This window comes from Primulina huaijiensis, chromosome 4 (assembly GCF_012295235.1).
Source record: "Primulina huaijiensis isolate GDHJ02 chromosome 4, ASM1229523v2, whole genome shotgun sequence".
In the NCBI taxonomy this organism is placed as follows: domain Eukaryota; kingdom Viridiplantae; phylum Streptophyta; class Magnoliopsida; order Lamiales; family Gesneriaceae; genus Primulina; species Primulina huaijiensis.
This window is the reverse complement of record NC_133309.1, coordinates 22736778-22755680: the sequence shown is the minus strand read 5'-3', so window position 1 is coordinate 22755680 and position 18903 is coordinate 22736778. Positions and strand designations below refer to the sequence as shown.

Genomic DNA, 18903 nt, shown 5'->3' with positions numbered 1-18903 from the left:
TATAATGCTGAGAATCTATTTTAATATATTTAATTTAGTTTGACTTGGAGACATGAGGTCAAAAAACATCACCGTTTGTCAACTTAATTGGTACAATTCCATTATTTGAATGGTCTTATTATCATTTTTAAAATGTTCCCTCGTGATAATTTATTTAATTATTTTGTGCAAAATTCATGATAAATGATTTTTTTTAAAATTACATACATATGTTTTTAAAAATAAATTACATGTTTAATTGCAGATAAACATTAAATCGTTCACTGATTCACTCATTTAGCTCATTATCTCTTAGGCCCATCCCATGTGATAACACAAAAAATCTTGCGAGATGCATCTTTTATTTGGACCACTCATATAAAAGTATTACTCTTTATTCGAAAAAATATTACTTTTTATTGTAAAGATGAACATGGTTGACCACTCTGACTAATAAAGATCTGTGACTTAGTATGATAATCAGTCCAATGAATTCTAACAAAGCACAAGATATAATTTCTGAGAAAATGGAAAATGTGAGCTGTGGCATTGTTGGAAGAACAATATTATATAATTTAAAATATTTGAATTATATTATTATCATAAACTATAATTTTTGATAAATCGACAAATATTCGATCCTACAACTTCTATTGTCACGCTCCGAGTCTGGGCCCGCGCCTACGTGAATGCACAATGGGCTTCTATAGCAACTACTTCGTATTCGTCCTCGCTTTACGAAAATGATTAACCCAAGTTGCTATAGAAGTCCATTGTAAGCCATCATAAACTCATTTTAAATCTTTAATTTTTAAGATGTAGGACAAATATATCAATCTATAAATTAAGAAGTCAGAGAAAATACACCGAGAAGTCTCGGGTTCTATACTATGAGAAATTTGAAGCTCATTCTCTATGAGAGGTAAAACATAGAGTGTACTAAATATTTACCCAACCAATTTACAAAGTTATCTCCACGTGATGTGAACTTCTCAAACAAAATTATAGATAAGAAAAACATGGAAAAAAAATTCCAAAAGCCTAAATTTAACTAATAGTAAATAGTAATGAAACCAATTATATTACATGGATATATATAAGTAAATCTCTTGTGAGATGGTCTCACGGATAAAATATTCATGAGACAGATAAGTCATGCTCATATTGGTATAAAAAGTAATATTTATGGGTGACTCAAAATAGATATTCGTCTCACAAAATTGACTCGTGAGACCGTCTTACAACAAAAGATTTTGTGTAATAATATTAGTATAATAAAGAATTGGATGATCCACGAGAATTATAATTTGGATAATTGACAACAAAAATCATCACTCTTTGTCATTGAAGGGGACGACTCTATTTCAACTGGTTCAAATATCCCAGAATATATTTTTTGTTTCAAGTATATCATCAACAAATTTTTTTGTATAATCTTTGACTTTTGTCCTAAAAAAAAAAAGCACATCACCAAGAAAACTTGTGCATGCAGCCATCCCCACAACTCCAATTAGTGGACTTTGGGGAAATAATAATAAAATTATATAAATAATTATTTATTTAACTTTTTTTAAAAAAAAAACTATAATTTTCTTATTTCAGAATATATTATAATTATTTTTCTTGTGGCCAAGTAAAGTACATATCCTTAGTTTGGTAGTTTTCTAATCCTGCCTCATGATTTAACTCTTCACAATTAATCTTCTCTGCTCTAACCAAACTCCACCTAATTCCAATTATAATACAAGAAAACAACACAAGAGAAGAACCACCCCCTTTTACTAACGATTTTTTTAGTTGGTCGAGAGGACTTGCAACCGTAGGGTTTCGAATTCGAGATTTCGTTGTAAATTTGAGATCTTGGTGTCAGATGAGTTACAAGTTATCTATCATTTTTTTAGCATTTTAATCATAAGAAACTCATGAATATGGTGAACTATATTCTAAACAAGTAAAATAATATAGATTTGATGTATATTATCATGTCAAAATCTATATTTTTAAATGGCAAAAACTTGTATAAGACGGTTTCACGGGTCGTATTTTGTGAGACGAATCTCTTATTTGGGTCATCCATGAAGAAGTATTACTTTTTATTCTAAGAGTATTACTTTTTATTGTGAATATCGGTAGGGTTAACCCATCTCACAAATAAAGATTCGTGAGACCGTCTCACAAGTGACTTATTCTATTTAAAAAGGGTTTTATGTGAAAGTTTTGTTCATTTTGAAACCTAAAGATAAATCAATGAAATTAAATTATGATACAAGGCCTAAATATAAACCAAACCCATGTGAAATATATTCCAATTTTGTAATTTAGCCTACCAAAACTTGCTTTTAAGATCAAGATTATTGGGATATTCTTGCTCACATAGAACAAACAAATGGAAACAAATGAGTTGGATAAAGAATGAAATTAGCTTTGATAGTGAACATGCGTGCTCTACTTAGCAATCAGCTTGTCAATTCTTGAATTATTGTGACCAAAATACCTTTAACTCGAAATATTTATAAAGTTGCATTTAATTTTTTTATACGATTTGACATATTTAAAGTGAGATAATGTTTTATGCACTTTTTATTATATATATACTTCATTCAATATATGAAAACTTTTTCATGAAATCGAGTACAGATAAACAAAAACGAAATAAAAATAACAGTACTCTGTTAAAATGTCAATGTTTACATAACGTAAAATGATGGATCATACAATTGATATTAAAATCGATCGATCAAAACTTGACATTCGAGTATTTATATAGTTAAAAAAAATTAATTTAAATGTATTGGTGATGTTGTATAAATATCATTTATCTTTTGGTGTAGTTGCTTATGAGATTGGGAATTTATGAGCACGGGCAACCATTTTGTGAGGGGCAAAATCCATAAAGTTTGCCCCACTATTTTGCCCCACTAAAATTCCTTTAAAAGGGAAAATGTTTTCTTTATTGTATTTAAAATGTCAAAATCGACAGTCTTATCATATAAAATAGGTGTTTGGTTGACAATTTTTTAACAAGACAAAATAGTCAATCGGTCTGTCCTCCTGTCTAAAATATGTATATCGAGTTGATAATTTATCGACCCACTAAAAAGACAAATCACTTGTTCTGTCAGTCTGTTTTGATATGTCTAACTATGTTAGATTTGTTTTTCACTACATTTTCTTGAGATATATACTTTCACTAGGTATACTAATACTTATCACCCAAAACATTGGATAATACCAACCATGGTTAAAAGTTAAAAGCCAAAACAAATTGGTGATAAGACGACATATGATACATAAATTTGAGTTACATCGTTGCCGCCAGCTAACATTCTATAACTATTTAGAATAACGAATAACATCTACTCATAATTATATAAACTCGTCAACTTTTGTTTATGAGAAGGTATATTATAGATGCTTTGGTCTTTGACTATAATATACATACATACATACATATATATATATATATATATATATATGTATGTATGTATGTATATATATAGTCAAAGACCAAAACATCTATAATATACCTTCTCCTTTGGATCAATGCCTAGAGTTTCATTTCTTGATTTATTTGTTAGTGGTAAGTCAATCTCAATTATGCTCTTCTTCCATTATTAATTTTGTAGTTGGTATGTTTTTTGTCTACATTGTATTTGTTCCATTGAAATTAAAATTAAAAAAAAACAGTATGTGGATTAGGTAGAGAATAAATTAATCTCTAGTTGGGCCAAGGTGTCCTTGGTGTGTGAACATGTGATAAGAAATTTTGATCTTATTAATTAATTAAAATTTTTTTATTTTCTGGAAAAAAAAATTTTTATTTTGCATGATTTACCAAGCTGTTCTATGAAAGATGGTGGCGATTATGGTGAAACCGAAATCGAAAAGCTCGAAAATATTATCCTACCGATGAAGAAAGGATTCGTTGAGTCTGATCCGAATACTTGAGCCAAGTTGGGGACTCGTATTAATTTTAAAATATTTTTTCCAAGTATTTCTTAAAAAACATTCTTTTTTTTAGTAACAAAATACATGTTTAGTTGTATTTATAAAAAAAAATTATGATTTGTTTTTCATATTCTTTCATTTTATTTTAATTTCATAAATATAAGAAAATAAATTCAAAATTAAAAATATCATAAAAATAATATAATCGAATCTACCGGTACCTTAATCTAGGCCAACTATTAGGGTTATGGGCTTGACTAAAATTTTTTACCCGGATATTTAGGCCCGGAAAAATTTCAGATTGGGCCTTCGTCGGCCTATCTAATTTTAGCCCAGTGGCAATAGGATATTTAAATTTCAATATTTCATTTTTGAAGCCCAAAAACTATAAATTTCATATAATTTTTTTAAAAAAAACAATTATTTTTATTATTATGTTTTAATAAAACATGAAAATGTTATTAGATCATATCGATTGAAATTGGCAAAAACTTGTGTGCGACGGTCTCAAGGGTCGTATTTTGTGAGACAGATCTCTTATTTGGGTCATCCATGAAAAGTATTATTTTTTAATCTAAGAGTATTATTTTTTATTGTGAATATCGGTAGAGTTGACCCGTCTCACAGATAAAGATTCGTGAGACAGTCTAGACCTACTCATTGAAATTACATTAGAAATTAAAATGGGATGGGTAACCCATGGGCCATCCCACTAGACCAGACATTGAAGTAGTCCCGAGCTAGAGTATGATAGCCCGATTCACGTCGGAAAAACAGTCGGAAAAACAAAAATACAAGATGATATATCTTAATAAAATTTTTATAATCGTTCGCAACAAAATCCAAAAAGAAAAATCTGGCTTTGACTTTTTGAACTTTTGAAGTTAGTATAAATCAATTTTTTTTTACCATTAGTACATATCAATATCATATAATGTTTAGATATACAAGAAAACAGTAGTTGAATTTAACGAGGTTTTCACATTAAATTATTATTTGAGAAATTCACAATAAGGTTGACATTTAATTCAATTTTATTACAACAATTAATTACGTTAAAAGTTAATAAAAACAATTAATTATTGAATAATTTAAAACATAATCAATTGCTCAATCCTAAAAAACTGCATATGAAAGAAGTATTAATGGATCCATTGATGCTAAGTAAAAGAAAATAATGTCACATTACATTTAAGGAGAACACGTCAAAGAATTAAGCTTTTTCTCCTCTAAAAGTGTCTTCTCCACAAGATCATGATGAAAAACTTGAAAGAAACTATACAAGAAAGGATTATGAAAATTCCAGCAGGACCCGAGCGTCGAAATCCATCTGAGCCGAACCCAGAAACAGTATGACGAATCAAGAAACAACAATCGGCCTTATTATTAGGAGGCGTCATCTTTAATATGAAGATTTTGAGTACGCCAAATGGTGGGAAACGATAATTCTTTTAATCATGGATTTTTAAGCGATTGCGTAGGGAAAAAACGGGATCTAACGCTAACCTGCGAGCCTGTGCAGTCAGTCTCGTATGTATGTCGGATCATTTCTAGAGAGGTGACAATGACGCGAGGTTCACATTCCCTCGTGGTCTTACGGCTCATGAGTGGTGGGTGATGGAAAATATCTGATGATGAAACTCGACAGCGACCAGATACAGATGATGCCAAGAAACTGAAGGACGTTCAAAAGTGTACTTAAGGAACCATTTATAGCCACATTGTGTGAGGTCATCTCAGCCCCTCTCACCGTGAAAGAAAGGGCCGTCACCAATTGTGCAGCTCGATTCAGTTGGTGCAACCTATAAACCTTCGCAGAGTCGAAAAAGTAGTACGTTAGTAGCCGACAGTTTCATTCTGCAACATTCTCAAAGAGAGCATAGAATGGAATGCTTCAGATCAAATAAGTCTAAGTGTTGAAACAAATACGAATTAATTTTCGATGGCATTAAAAGCTACCAATTCTTACTTGAAAGATTATGGGAATGGCAGGCGAAGAAGGAGAGTTGACATATTTTGCAAATTGCTCGAAAGTAAATTGTACAATAATGCCAACAAGGTAGGGAGCAAGAGTAGCGGAAGCTGCAGGACCTGTCCATGGCCAAACAAACCCCATTGTCACCATAGGAATCGTCAGACTAAGAACCAAAACAGCAACAGAAGCAATCCGGTTTCCCAAATGAGGGGCAAGGTTGTGGTTTGTCGAAGCAAATACTGGCTCCAGAGGCCTCCTTAGGCGATCTACCAGGAAAAGAAAACCAGCAACTCCACAGTAGAAAAGGGCTTCCGTGAAGAACAATATCAGAAAGTCTGCAAAAAACAAGATTGAATAGTTTTCTGTAGAAAAATTCATGATAGGTCAAATTATACAAGAATTGGACAAACAGTAACTCTGTGATGGTAGAAACTTAGAATGATTTCCAGGTTGTATCATTATTTTAAATCTACCATCTTCAAAAATATTTTGTAACAGTATCAAATGACTAGATTTGACCTACCAGTTAACAAAGAGTCCTCGAATATCGTCGTTAGGATCCTGCGTAGATAAAGTGAAGGAAAGACAAAAGATGCTACAAGGACAGTGGGACCAACAAACCACAAAATATCATTCTGATTTGTCTCGGGGATAGAAACAGTATTTTCATCCTTGCTTATTTTTGTTTGTCCATAAAATGAAATAAATCCGGGTTTTCCCCCAGTTCTTTCAAGATGATGATATGAAGTATCTTCAGAAATATCATCTTCAGCAGGAGGATTTGGACTTTCCTGCTCGAAATTATCTGGTTCAAGATCACGGTATGATTCATCTTCAGGGGTGGCGTATAGAATGCATCGCCTTTTTAATAAGCTATCTTTTCCTTTTAGCTTCCTTTGTGTGAGCTGGCATGAATTAACTTCTTGAAGAAAAAAGTACAAATCAATAACCAGGATGATCCTAGAAAGATCTAAAATCGAACACATACTAAAAGATAAAGGTGTCAAATTTAAGAAGTCACGTGATCTTAGAATAAGGAGCTTCAAGCACAGAACAACCCACCACGAACAAAATCGTTCAATCTTCATAAATTGAGACATTTAAAATTTGTCAAAGGTTTGATTAATTTTGTGAGATGAAACTAATGAGTTGCTGGTTCACAACAAAAGGGACAAATCACATCTCAAGTGCATCTTGTATGAAATTATCATTTTGGCACTTAACAAGACAAAAGCTACCTTTAATATTTCTCAAGGGTTCTGCAAATAAATTCCAGTCATCAAAGAGGCGTAGTCTCGAGCTCAACTGAAATTAGGAATAAATGGAAATCAGATGTAACCTTAACAGAAGAAACAACTGTAAGCATTTATACATGACGGATTTTCATGCTGCCAAATAGAATAAACGTCTGAACCCTGTCGTCATTCAGAGTTTGAGATAATGACCTCGATAGTTAAAGGTAAAAAGTTTTTCTTCTATTGAAATAAAATCAAACAACTTTCCAACACAATTTATCAAGATTTCGCATCAATCCCTTCAACGTGTGGTATATTTGGTTTATAGCTAACAAAACCATTTTCCCATAAAAACTTGAATTTTTATCATCGGACTAACATGCTGAATTAACCTCAAGATAACAATACAACAACATTATATTTTTCCTACCAACCAAATTTATCCACAAACCTAACAAACTAAAGAGAAAAAATCCAGGGGGGTGAACTCAAAGATGGAATGTTTTAAGCTGTGACAGAAAATTTAGAACACAGTCATGTCAAACAACTCCCAATTCTTGCAAATTTAGATTACTAATTAAACGCACAATCAGTTAAGTGAAAAACAACTGGAATCGTACCATTACCAAAGGCCAACAATCCAGAAGAAAACAGGTTTTAATCTATTGCAATTAAAAAAACAATCTTTAACATAACACAATCACGAAAAAAAGAGAAAGAAAAATACCTTCAAAGTGTCCATCCTTTGGAGAGGTGGGGAAATAGAAGTAGAAACACAAGAATACGAAGAACCAAGTTTCATTCTAAGTAACATTCTTACAAACCCAGAAGGTAGAAAACAAACAAACTACCACCGCCACAAAGCAAAAAAGGGCAGATTATTTCATTATCAAGAAAAACCCATTCGATTTTTGAGGAAGATTCTGGATACCATTCGCGAAGTATGTTGGCAATTGTGAGAATTTAAGCTACGGGATTTTGGTTAGTGGAAGTAAAGAAAGCGGCTGCTTTGTTCTTGCTGAAAGTTGCACTTCACACAGGACCACTCGGCCGCCGGCTCTCTATTTTGATTTGATTTTTGGGGTAGTTAGGGAATTCCAAAATAATATATTATTAAAAAATATATATAATTTACAAAAAAATAAAATAAAGAGTTATAAGAATAAATGATAAATATTAAATCCAAATAGCTGTAAATATCAAAGAGTAGGTTTCTTATGAGACGATCTTAGCGGGTCAACTCTACCGATATTCACAAAAAAATTAATAATCTTAGCGTAAAAAGTAATATTTTTTCATGGATGATCCAAATAAGAGATCTGTCTCACAAAATACGATCCGTTAGACCGTCTCACACAAGTTTTTGCCAATATCAAATTTACAATCTTAGGACATCCACAACAAACTAATATGTCCTTACAACTTCATATTTTACATAAAAGAGTAGGTCTCTTGTGAGACGGTCTCACGAATCTTTATCTGTGAGACGGATCAACCCTACAGATATTCACAAAAAAAAAAATAATACTCTTAGCATAAAAGATAATATTTTTTCATGGATGACTCAAATAAGATATCTGTCTCACAAAATACGACCCGTGAGACCGTCTCACACAAGTTTTTGTCTTCATAAAAATAGTATATTATAATATGCACCAAATATATAAAATTCATTTTCAAAATATATATTAAAACTCTAATATATTCCAAAAAAAATTTTTTTTTTTTTACGACAATTTTTTGCTTGATCAAATATATAAATTTATGAAGACAATTAATTATATGAAGATAGATATAAAATGTTTAACTTACAATCAGCTCATACTTCGAACATGACGTCGAATATCATTGAATAATAACATTTTAAAAAACTCGCTATATCTATAAATTTTTTATTACTTTCCATTTCAATATAGTTCGATATTTTTTCGTTGACATGACAAACTTCAAAGAGGTAGATGTAAAATTCTATACAAATATTACGAAAGATATGAAAATTTTGCACATTCATCTCCATGAAACAAGGAAAAAAAACTTAGAGAAGGTAGGATGATTCCTCTTTAAAGGCAGAATACGTAATTACTTGCATGAGCAAGTTATACAAAAAAACCAAGTACAAATGTATATGAGTTCGTATTGAATGAGATCAGCTACATCTATAATCAGTAATAATCTGAAAAAATTGCAATAAACCGAGTGCGATAGAAAATCTTCCATACAGAAAAAGGGTCCCTTTGGATGTACGAGGGACATTAGCACCATCAACAAATGGTTGAAATCTTTGTCTGAGAAATCTAATGATCAATGCCGATCCTCTTCATTCTTCTCTTGCCTGCTCGAGGGAAGAAACTGGCTGAAAACAGGGCACGGCCTTGACCCAAAGAATATTGGGGCGAAAGCAAAGAAGGGAACTAACCGGTGATCACTGATTCTTGAAAGAAAAGTCTCAAAAGCAAAGCTATATAAGATTCGCTCTCTTCAAAAACCTGATTGTTCGGCAATAGTATGGCCATATCGATTCAACAAAATCGAGGTATTTCTCGACCAGCCAGCCTTGCAAACCCTTTAATATTCTCTTAGTTACATCATTGTAGTTCATGCTTTTTATATCCACCACCGGTTTCCATAGGTGCACCCGTATGGCTTCTTTTAGCTTCCCACGGAAAATGTAATCAAACGCCAGCAGGCAGTAGGCAGGTATATTTTTCACAATATGCACTGTCTGCTTGAAGCTGAATACATAAAGGCTACATATTGCCCGGAACATCTTAACATAGAGACTAAAAATTATTGGTCCAAGAATCCAAAGTGGAGTCAATTCTTTTGATACTTCCGAACCATAAACAACGTTCACAGTGAGGTATAGAGGTGTACTGCAAACAAATTAAGTGCAAGCCATCAGCAATGTTTCATGGCGTTGTGGATGTGATGTGTCAAAAAACTGGTCTAAAGGCATCTATGTATGTAAATGTTTAATGTTTGTATCAAGACCTACAACTAGAAATTTGAGAACAAAATCTGGAAAAGAGAACAGATACAGAGAGAAACCAGTTTATTTAACAGCTAAATAAGGTGCATTTTTCTCTGATCTTGATTGCTAAATTTCAGTTACGTATCATTTTCGTAACCAAGAGAACATCTATGACATAATAAAAGACATAATTCCCGACTTAGGTCAACCCAGCAAATTAGCACCAGTTTCAACCAAAACCTCTTAATAACTGCATATGGTCGAAAACCCAAGAGAATTTGTCTGATCCTCTAGGTGGGTATAATGTAAACCAAAACTGTACTTGTAGTGTACATCAAAGATAGAACATACAGTCACAATACCCTAATTTTGTTTAGTTGTATGCATTTATTTGTTTGTTGAAGCCAAAAGAGTGTCTAAGCAAACACCCAACAGAGAGGGACAGAGAGAGATGAAAGACAATGCTTACAATATCAACAATGGAATCTTAATTGTTGCATCCAAGCCCCAGAAGTAGTACCAAGCTGCCCTCAAGATTTCACCTTTTCCTTGCTTTTGTTTTGTACTTTGCAATTCAGATGTCTCTGTCGTAAAAGGCTCTTCAACAACTTCCTCCGCTAGTTGGGTTTGTGAGGGCGTACGCAATAATGTTAACCAATTCTTGAATAAATTTTGCATAGCTAGTGATCTAACGGTCATCTCATCCAAGGCAGCCCTTGAAGATTCAACCGCAGATTCTTTGCTCTCATGTTGCAAATAAGGAACTTTAACAGGATTCTTTAGGGATTTTGAACCATCACTTCGGCTTCCAGAATCATCATGTCTACTGCTACCTTTGAAAGCTGATATTTTAAGTGATTTTGTCTTTGGTCCATGCAAAAGAAAAGCACCTACACTGTAAGCAAACTATTTGATCAGTTTATATTATAAAACAACAGGCTGTCTAGCGTTAGCAAAACATGGAATTTCATGGTGAGGTTGTAGACACGTGTAGAATCCACCGATAAATCAGGGTGCGAAAGGTTGAATTCTTAGAGGCCTAGAAAGCAAACATAATGCAGTTTAGTAATCAGGGTGCGGTGCGAAAGGTCGAATTCTTGGAGGCCTAGAAAGCAAACATAAGTTTAGTACCAAGAAATTGAGGTCAATTCACCTAGAAGATTAGCAGAGATACCGCAGGAACACACATATCTATAAATTGTTTAAAGGTCAGATAATGACTATACCACAAAACCAGAAGAAACATTTGAGAATTTGAAGAAATAGCATGATTCTAATTTGAACACTTTGTGGAAACACTCAAACCATCAATGTTAATAGGGATAGATATTGCTATGGTTTCCTTACATTTCCCTTGTTCAGCAGAAGAGTCGAACATCAGAAATGTGCAGATCCACAACTACGTGAATGAGGTAAATAACATGTACATAGGACAGGTTTAGGTCTGAACTTTCATCATCAGACCTATCTATACCACATACCAACATTACGATAAACTGCTCCTCTTGAAAAAAAGTCAAATTATGTGGCTTTTCATCCTCGAAAACATGTAAACATGAACCTAGAGATAGATGAAGGCGAGCGTTTACCTTAAGCGAGATCTGGATTTCAAAGAGATGAACCGATCATTCCGCCCAACTGGAAGAAATGACAGTGCAAAAGGTTTTAATTTCCTTCCTCTGCTCCAAGGTGAGGACAGGGTTGGGGAAGAACGATAAGAACCCTGAACAAAGTCAAGAATTGGTTAACAAAAATGACTCAGTCTTTATAGGATATATCGAAAAGATGTTCACAATAAGGTAGGGTGGATAAAGATGATTCATGGAAGTTGGGATAAAGACGATTCATGCAACCTCAAAACTGTGAGATAGAGTCTGGTCAAATATTATTTGAAGTGATCTCTGTTAACAGGGAACTTTACCTTGTGGGCCTGTAAAGTTACATCGGCGGCCATGGCCAATCTTGGAGAAATGACTATGTGAAGATTAATATCATGTTGCATGAAATCTAAAAGCACATTAAGCATTAAAAGCGCTTATCCAGTCCAACAATCCATGTTATACTCATTTAAACAATTATTAAAAAATTGCACAAACAATTTCTTCATTAGGACTTCAAATTTCTAGAGCTTGTCATCTTAAACATCCATCAATTAAGATGACGGAGAGACATGATCACCTGAAACTGATGAGTTGCCAAAGCCATCATCTATACCATATTCACACAGACAATCCCCACTGAATTAACAATTGATCGGACGGATAACCGTGGCCCCTGAAAAAGAAATCACTTGTTTTAGGCAACTGAATAAAATTCAAACAAAGATATCGTGGACTCCAACACTAAATCACTCTAATACACTCTCAACCTTTTCTTAATATGTTCAGAAAAATTGATTCTCGATTTAAATTAAAAGTTTCACTTGCAATTTTTAAACTTAGAAAAATTTCATTATTAAAAAATCATGAAATTCGGAAATTTGTACCGTATGCAAAGATTTCATTAGTTTCGCTTTCCCATAAACTTTTTTCATTGTGCTCAAAACCATGAATTAAAAAGATAAAGATTCAAAACATCATCCCTCATAACAACCATATCCTTCGGCGAGTATAAGTTCATAAAGCAAAGGCAATGCAAAAAATATAATATTAAGCTGATAAACCCTAGGTGATCAAACGAGAAATTCCCAATATGAGCACAGTAAAAAAAAAAACATGATAATTTCCAAATTAGCGAAACTACTACTCCGGAACAACACACCCGATATCACAGTAAAAAAAAACAAACTTTATCCATGATTACTGATTTCGGAGCATAAAAAAGAGAGATATCATCTACATAACAAAAATACATATATAAAGCGAAAATTGAATAAAAAAAACACAACAGCTTACGTGGTATTCTTCAGAGAACAGGTTGTATTCCCAAAAGATTCAGTAATTATGCGCGGAGAATATATCAAAATCGTATCTTTTCTCCCGGACAGGATAGAAGTTCCAGATAAATATTTTTGGCTTTGGATAGTTAAATGAAAATCTGACCTAATTTCCGATATAGGGTTTAAATACCAAAACACACACACACTTTTATATTTATATATNACACACACACTGCATTCTCCTTGTACATATATAAATTGATGAGGTGGTATTCATTCATGTGATAAACAAAAAAAAAATTGTATATCCAATAGATGTCTGTCACCTGTAACTATATTTTGATGATCAATTTTAGGCGTTTTTCTCCAAGCTGTGTAATTAAACGAGTGAAATAATTTTTAAATTTTTATAATTACGAGGTTAAAATCTCTCGTGACATCTAAATATGTTTATTAATATAATTATAAAATATTAATAAAATGATATTAATCATTTATTTACATAATTTTGAATAAAAAGACCACAATTGATTGTCAAAACTTAATTACAAGACTTTAAGTGATTCAATAAAAAGCACAAGACTAAAAGTATTACAATTCAATACATAGGATACTAAAATTGACATTTTGCATTTTATATATTGTATATATTTTGATCTCAAGTTCTTGATTTATTTATAATATTCTAAAAATTACACTAAATATGATATAAGATTTATAAAAATTATTTTTTATAATTATAAAATATGAAAATTCAAGCACATTATGTTGCATTAAATAAATGTATAAATCAATAACTATTTAACAATAAAATATAAATTATATTGTACAAATTATAATATTATAAGATTTTAAGAAAAATGATGTTTTATTTTTTTAAGGTCAAATTTAATAACAAATTGTATGTAGTAAAGCAAAAATATGTGAATGAAAATTTTGGATTTAAGAAAAATAATTCACCAAAAAATAGTTACTATTATGACTCTTTTTACATTATTAATAGTATAGATAATGATAAATTACTTTTTATATAATAAATCATATTATATAAAATTTTATTTGAACCAAAATTTGTTAATATATATATTTTTATTAATGTCATAAATTTTATTAATTGTATCATTTTCAAATATTTTTAATATATTCGTTGTCGTTACGAGTTCAGTTCGAATTCGACTCAAAAAATTTAATTCAAAAAATATTCGAACATATTCGAGATGAGAAAAAATTTGTTTGAGACGGTCTCACGGGTCATATTTTTGTGAGACGGATCTCTTATTTGAGTCATCCATGAAAAACTATTACTTTTTATGGTAAGAATATTACTTTTTATTGTGAATATCGGTAGGATTGACTCATCTCACAGATTAAAATCCGTAAAACGGTTTCACGTTAGACCCCCCTTTCGAGATGATATCGAACTACCCTTGCATTTTGTTATAGTGACGTTTCCAAAGGATGAGGCTTTCAGTGTCCACCATTCGTATAAGATAACCAAATTTACTTAAAACTCCAACGTTCGATTCAATCCCTTCCACAGTCACTCAGTTGGAGAAGGAGCAGACAGCAAATTTTGCTTCGAAAATGGCGCTCAGAATGTGGGCTTCTTCCACCGCGAATGCTCTCAGAATCTCCGCTTCCAATGCTTATTCTTCAACCGCGCTGGTTTCTCCAGCCTTTTCGATCGCAAGATGTTTTTCCACTGGTAAAATTGTTCGGTGTAATTCAATTTACTTAATGAATGATTGAAATTGGGGGTTGATTTGCAGTGCTGGAGGGGTTCAAGTACTGCCCTTCGCATGAATGGGTGAAGCACGACGGCTCTGTTGCTATTGTTGGGATTACAGATCATGCCCAGGTTTTATTTCTGTCTCCCCTCTTCAACATTAGTGTCACCACTACTTTGTTTTTTAGTGTTTTGAATAATATTTTGTTGGTTGACGTGAAAATCTGGTCATGGAAAGTGATTGAATGGGAATCCACTCTTGGACTTTGTAGTGATGATTGATTTACTCATGGAATCCAGGAGGGGAGATTGGGTAGTTGGGATTAGAAAAGAAGGGGAGAAATGGGGAAGAAACAGCGTGAAGAATAGAAATTGTTGAAAGGAAAATCATTTATTTCTTGTTTAATTTTGTGTTGGTGTTGGGATTTGCTCATATTAACTTGAGATTTAAATAACAAATTGTTTAATATTTGCTACTGTGACCAAGATGCTTCCAGTATTGTATCATTCCAATCTCCTTCAAAACCGCCTTGTCCTCAAGGTGGATTGAGAACTTCCCATTTGGTCCCTTAGGCGGACGTGCTGGGCGATGAACCAACCATGTCCAGTGGTTGCAAAATGTGTTTTGAGTATATCAAATCATTCACCACCCTCAACAAATGGTTCGGTGAACACGAGGATTTTATTCGAAGAATGAGAAGCTATATTCCTCAGCCCACCTCCGGAAATGATTTTTTAAAGCCTTTAGTAGATAAGAAGTATGATATACATTTCTCCATGTAGAGCTATTTGTTTGAGTTGTTTTCCCCTATCAAAGTCTGGCGAGAATGCAGAACAATCTTGGAACTTATCTTTGTAGTGGTTGCATCCATTGTCTCAGCAGGTACATCAACTAGCATGACAAGATCCAGAGATAGATTTTGGTGGACTAGATAATCTAAATAGCTCCTCCATTTCCCAACAATGTTTCAACAGTAATAATAGCTGTCCTTGATTTTGCCCCTATAAGGTTGGTTTAAGAAAACTGTAGCTTCAATAGGGGAAAATATGAAATTCATACTCAAAGTATTGTACCTCGTCGTTGCATTAAGGCTGAATTTAGAAAATTGAGGAATGGAGAAGAAACCAATTGAAGAAGAGAAATTGGAGAAAGGAAAATCATCTATTTCTCGCTCATATGTGACAAGTTTAATTTCCATTACACATAGCCAGGTTTTCTGATCAACTACTGGTGATTAATTTGCTAAAAATAGCCTGAAAACACTTTTAATCATGTTGGCAAAAATCTTTCAAAATTTAGAAACAAGTGGTGGTAATCAGTCGAAGACAAAAGTGACATTAGTGTTGCAAAACACTGAGAAAACGTTACATATGGTCATTAAAATTCTACTCGCTCAGGATCATTTAGGAGAAGTGGTGTTTGTGGACCTGCCGGAATCCGGTAAGCCCGTGACAAAAGGCACCTCCTTTGGAGCAGTGGAGAGTGTAAAAGCTACCAGCGACATCAATTCTCCGATCTCCGGTGAAGTCATTGAGGTCAACTCAAAGCTAGTCGACTCTCCCGGATTGGTAACTTGATTGAACTTTCTTAATCCATGTTCATATTTTTTTCACTGAATAATGTGTTAGGTTGATTATCATTAAATTTTCATATCCATACAATTCATCTTTGGTTTGGAATTCATATCATGAGTCATGACACTCAGTGTAGCATAAATAACCATTTTTTTCTTGATTTCATACTTGTTTTTGGGCATGGAGAAATTTATATTGTGCGAAATTACTCCTTTGCCATGCCATGAAATGAAGATCAACACGAGCCCATATGAAGAAGGGTGGATGATAAAGGTGAAGCCTAGTGATCCATCAGAATTGGGATCACTAATGGGGGCAAAAGAGTACACAAAATTCTGTGAAGAAGAAGATGCTTCTCATTGAAATTTGAATTCAATGTGTTTTTGGTCTGTTCTATTTAAAAAATTAATTAATCAACTCAATATTTTATTTTACAACTGTCTTTTATTTTGTTTTGCTTTTATCCTCAAGTAAAATTAATTCTTAAAAATTAATCCAGCAATGCCATGGATTTGAACCAAGATCGTATTGAATATAAAAAAAAATTATGTGAAAATCACGATATTTTAATCTATGCTCCAGTGGAACAAATATTTTTTTGTTTATTAAAATAGTTGGATATATCTTGTGTATATATATATTTTGTATTTTGACTTACAAATATCATAATGCATTCGTAAAGACGATCTCATAGGTCAATTTTTTGAGACAAATCTTCTATTTGAGTTACACGGGAAAAAGTATTACTTTTTATGTCAAAAGTATTTATTTTTATTGTAAATATGAGTATGATTGATCCGTCTAATTAATAAAGATTATTGAAAATGTCTCACAAAAGACCTGCATGGCCAAATTTATGATGGATGCCATTTAGCAGCAATAAAAATCATATTCCATATGTCGAATTTATCATCATTATAATAATAATTAAGAAAATTAAAGAACAAGAATTTTCTCATGCAATAGAGTAAATTTCATTATATTTCAAACCACAATACGAAGTGTTTATATACATTCTTAAAATAATGAATAAAGAAAAAGAAAAAAATGATAAATGAAGGAATAAAATTTGTTAGTTTGTTATGCCATGTTGGAATTATTTTGTGGGCTTTAATAATTTAATTAATTATACATGAACATGTTATTTAATAAAAGATCCAATAAAGTGATCTAATTAATTCTGAATTTCCAAAATATTAAATAAATTGATATAATCCACATTATGTGTAGAAACTCAGCTCAATTAAGTCTTATATAATGGGTCGAAGACTGCTAAAGTTATATAAGATCATGGTCCTTGAGACACATAGAATACAACACATAATATATACAGTAAGCATATTTTAGATCTCTCACATTCTCCCATCTAAGACAAGAATAAGATGTTCAATTCTTTGTTGTCTAAGAAGATATATAACTCCAATGCTAGATCAATCAATGGATTATGATGTGTGTTTATTGTTATTTATATTTTCTGATAATTCGACATGAATTATTCATGATATGTTATAATATTTGATTGAATCACATAATTTATTTTTTATTAAATCTCCAACATAATCATAGAGAGGCAATCGTTCAACAAGCTTCCAAATTTCCTCATCAATTAAGCTTCTAGAGTGTAACCACATGTGCAAACATCTTTGTTTCATTGGGATCCGAAAGAGTCTCAAGACCACCTACGAACAAACGAGCATACATACTTGCATCAACATGTTTACATTGTTTTAATACTATTATGATTTGCTAATAATATGTATGTACAACCTATCGTGGATAGTTTATATTACAAGAAGCTAAATTCCTAATTACAACACTTGATAATTTTTTTAAATACCATTATATATAAAAACAGATTCGATAAATCTTGGGGTAAAATTCAATCTACTATATATATAATCAAATAATTGATCATAAAAGTTGTTAATTAGGAGGGAATGAGCATATGGTGGCTAACTATGACTTGATTTAAGATGAAAATTCGAACAAAATATATTTTATCGATTTTACAAAATTTCAAACTAACATAAATCATGAATTTTGGTTCGGTTTGGTTTCGTATGGTTTGAATGATTAATTTTAGATTTTGAGTTTCTTAGTGAATTAGTGCATGAGATATTGTAATTCGGAAAAGTAACCATTGACACTCGATGAAAATAATTTGGAGATTATATTTATTATGAATTAAAAGTAAAATATTATATAAAATAAAAAGTAAAAATTTGTGTGAGACGGTCTCACGGGTCGTATTTTGTAAGACGGATCTTTATTTAGGTTATCCATGAAAAAGTATTACTTTTTATTGTGAATATTGATAAGATTGACCGTGTCACGTATTAGGATGGTATCTTATAAGAAAACCAAACTTTTGTAGTTCTGACTATATTTATTGGGTTTCCAGTGTATGATAGATTCTCCATATATTATAATATGTACAAATTTCCTTGTTAATAGAATACAAACTAAAAATTAAATAAAATATTTTTATATTCCAAAAAAATCATATTAAATTAAAAAAAAATATATATCACTTATTTTTTAAATTAATATAGTCTCTTTTAGATTGGTTTGATTTGTTTTATTTTTATACAAAACTTGAACCAAAATAATTTTTTC

General features: G+C 31.9%; 3 protein-coding genes across 5 annotated transcripts; 1 reads left to right on the top strand and 2 right to left on the bottom strand.

The window, feature by feature from the left end:
- Positions 1-5058: 5058 nt before the first annotated feature.
- LOC140975479 (uncharacterized) lies at positions 5059-8212 on the bottom strand. Of its 3 annotated transcripts, XR_012174973.1 has the most exons (6): positions 7865-8212; positions 7141-7207; positions 6426-6824; positions 5897-6237; positions 5434-5737; positions 5059-5257 (listed from the first exon to the last, which is right to left on the bottom strand). XR_012174973.1 is itself a non-coding variant. In XM_073439209.1 (5 exons), the coding sequence occupies exons 1-5, from the start codon at positions 7949-7951 to the stop codon at positions 5522-5524; spliced, it is 1110 nt and encodes a 369-aa protein (XP_073295310.1). In that variant the 5' UTR covers positions 7952-8212; the 3' UTR covers positions 5059-5521. The 3 variants fall into 3 exon arrangements, 2 of the variants coding, with proteins under 2 accessions (XP_073295310.1, XP_073295311.1); XM_073439209.1 differs by having other exon boundaries at positions 5059-5737; XM_073439210.1 differs by having other exon boundaries at positions 5059-5737; positions 6426-6821.
- Positions 8213-9173: 961 nt separating this feature from the next.
- LOC140975478 (uncharacterized) lies at positions 9174-13162 on the bottom strand. The gene is made up of 5 exons (XM_073439208.1): positions 13003-13162; positions 12287-12382; positions 11698-11831; positions 10578-11003; positions 9174-10010 (listed from the first exon to the last, which is right to left on the bottom strand). The coding sequence occupies exons 2-5, from the start codon at positions 12314-12316 to the stop codon at positions 9596-9598; spliced, it is 1005 nt and encodes a 334-aa protein (XP_073295309.1). The 5' UTR covers positions 12317-12382; positions 13003-13162; the 3' UTR covers positions 9174-9595.
- Positions 13163-14442: 1280 nt separating this feature from the next.
- LOC140975477 (glycine cleavage system H protein, mitochondrial-like) lies at positions 14443-16743 on the top strand. Its single transcript, XM_073439207.1, has 4 exons — positions 14443-14691; positions 14756-14844; positions 16111-16281; positions 16522-16743. Exons 1-4 carry the CDS (start codon positions 14571-14573, stop codon positions 16648-16650), a joined length of 510 nt encoding a protein of 169 aa, XP_073295308.1. The 5' UTR covers positions 14443-14570; the 3' UTR covers positions 16651-16743.
- Positions 16744-18903: the final 2160 nt, after the last annotated feature.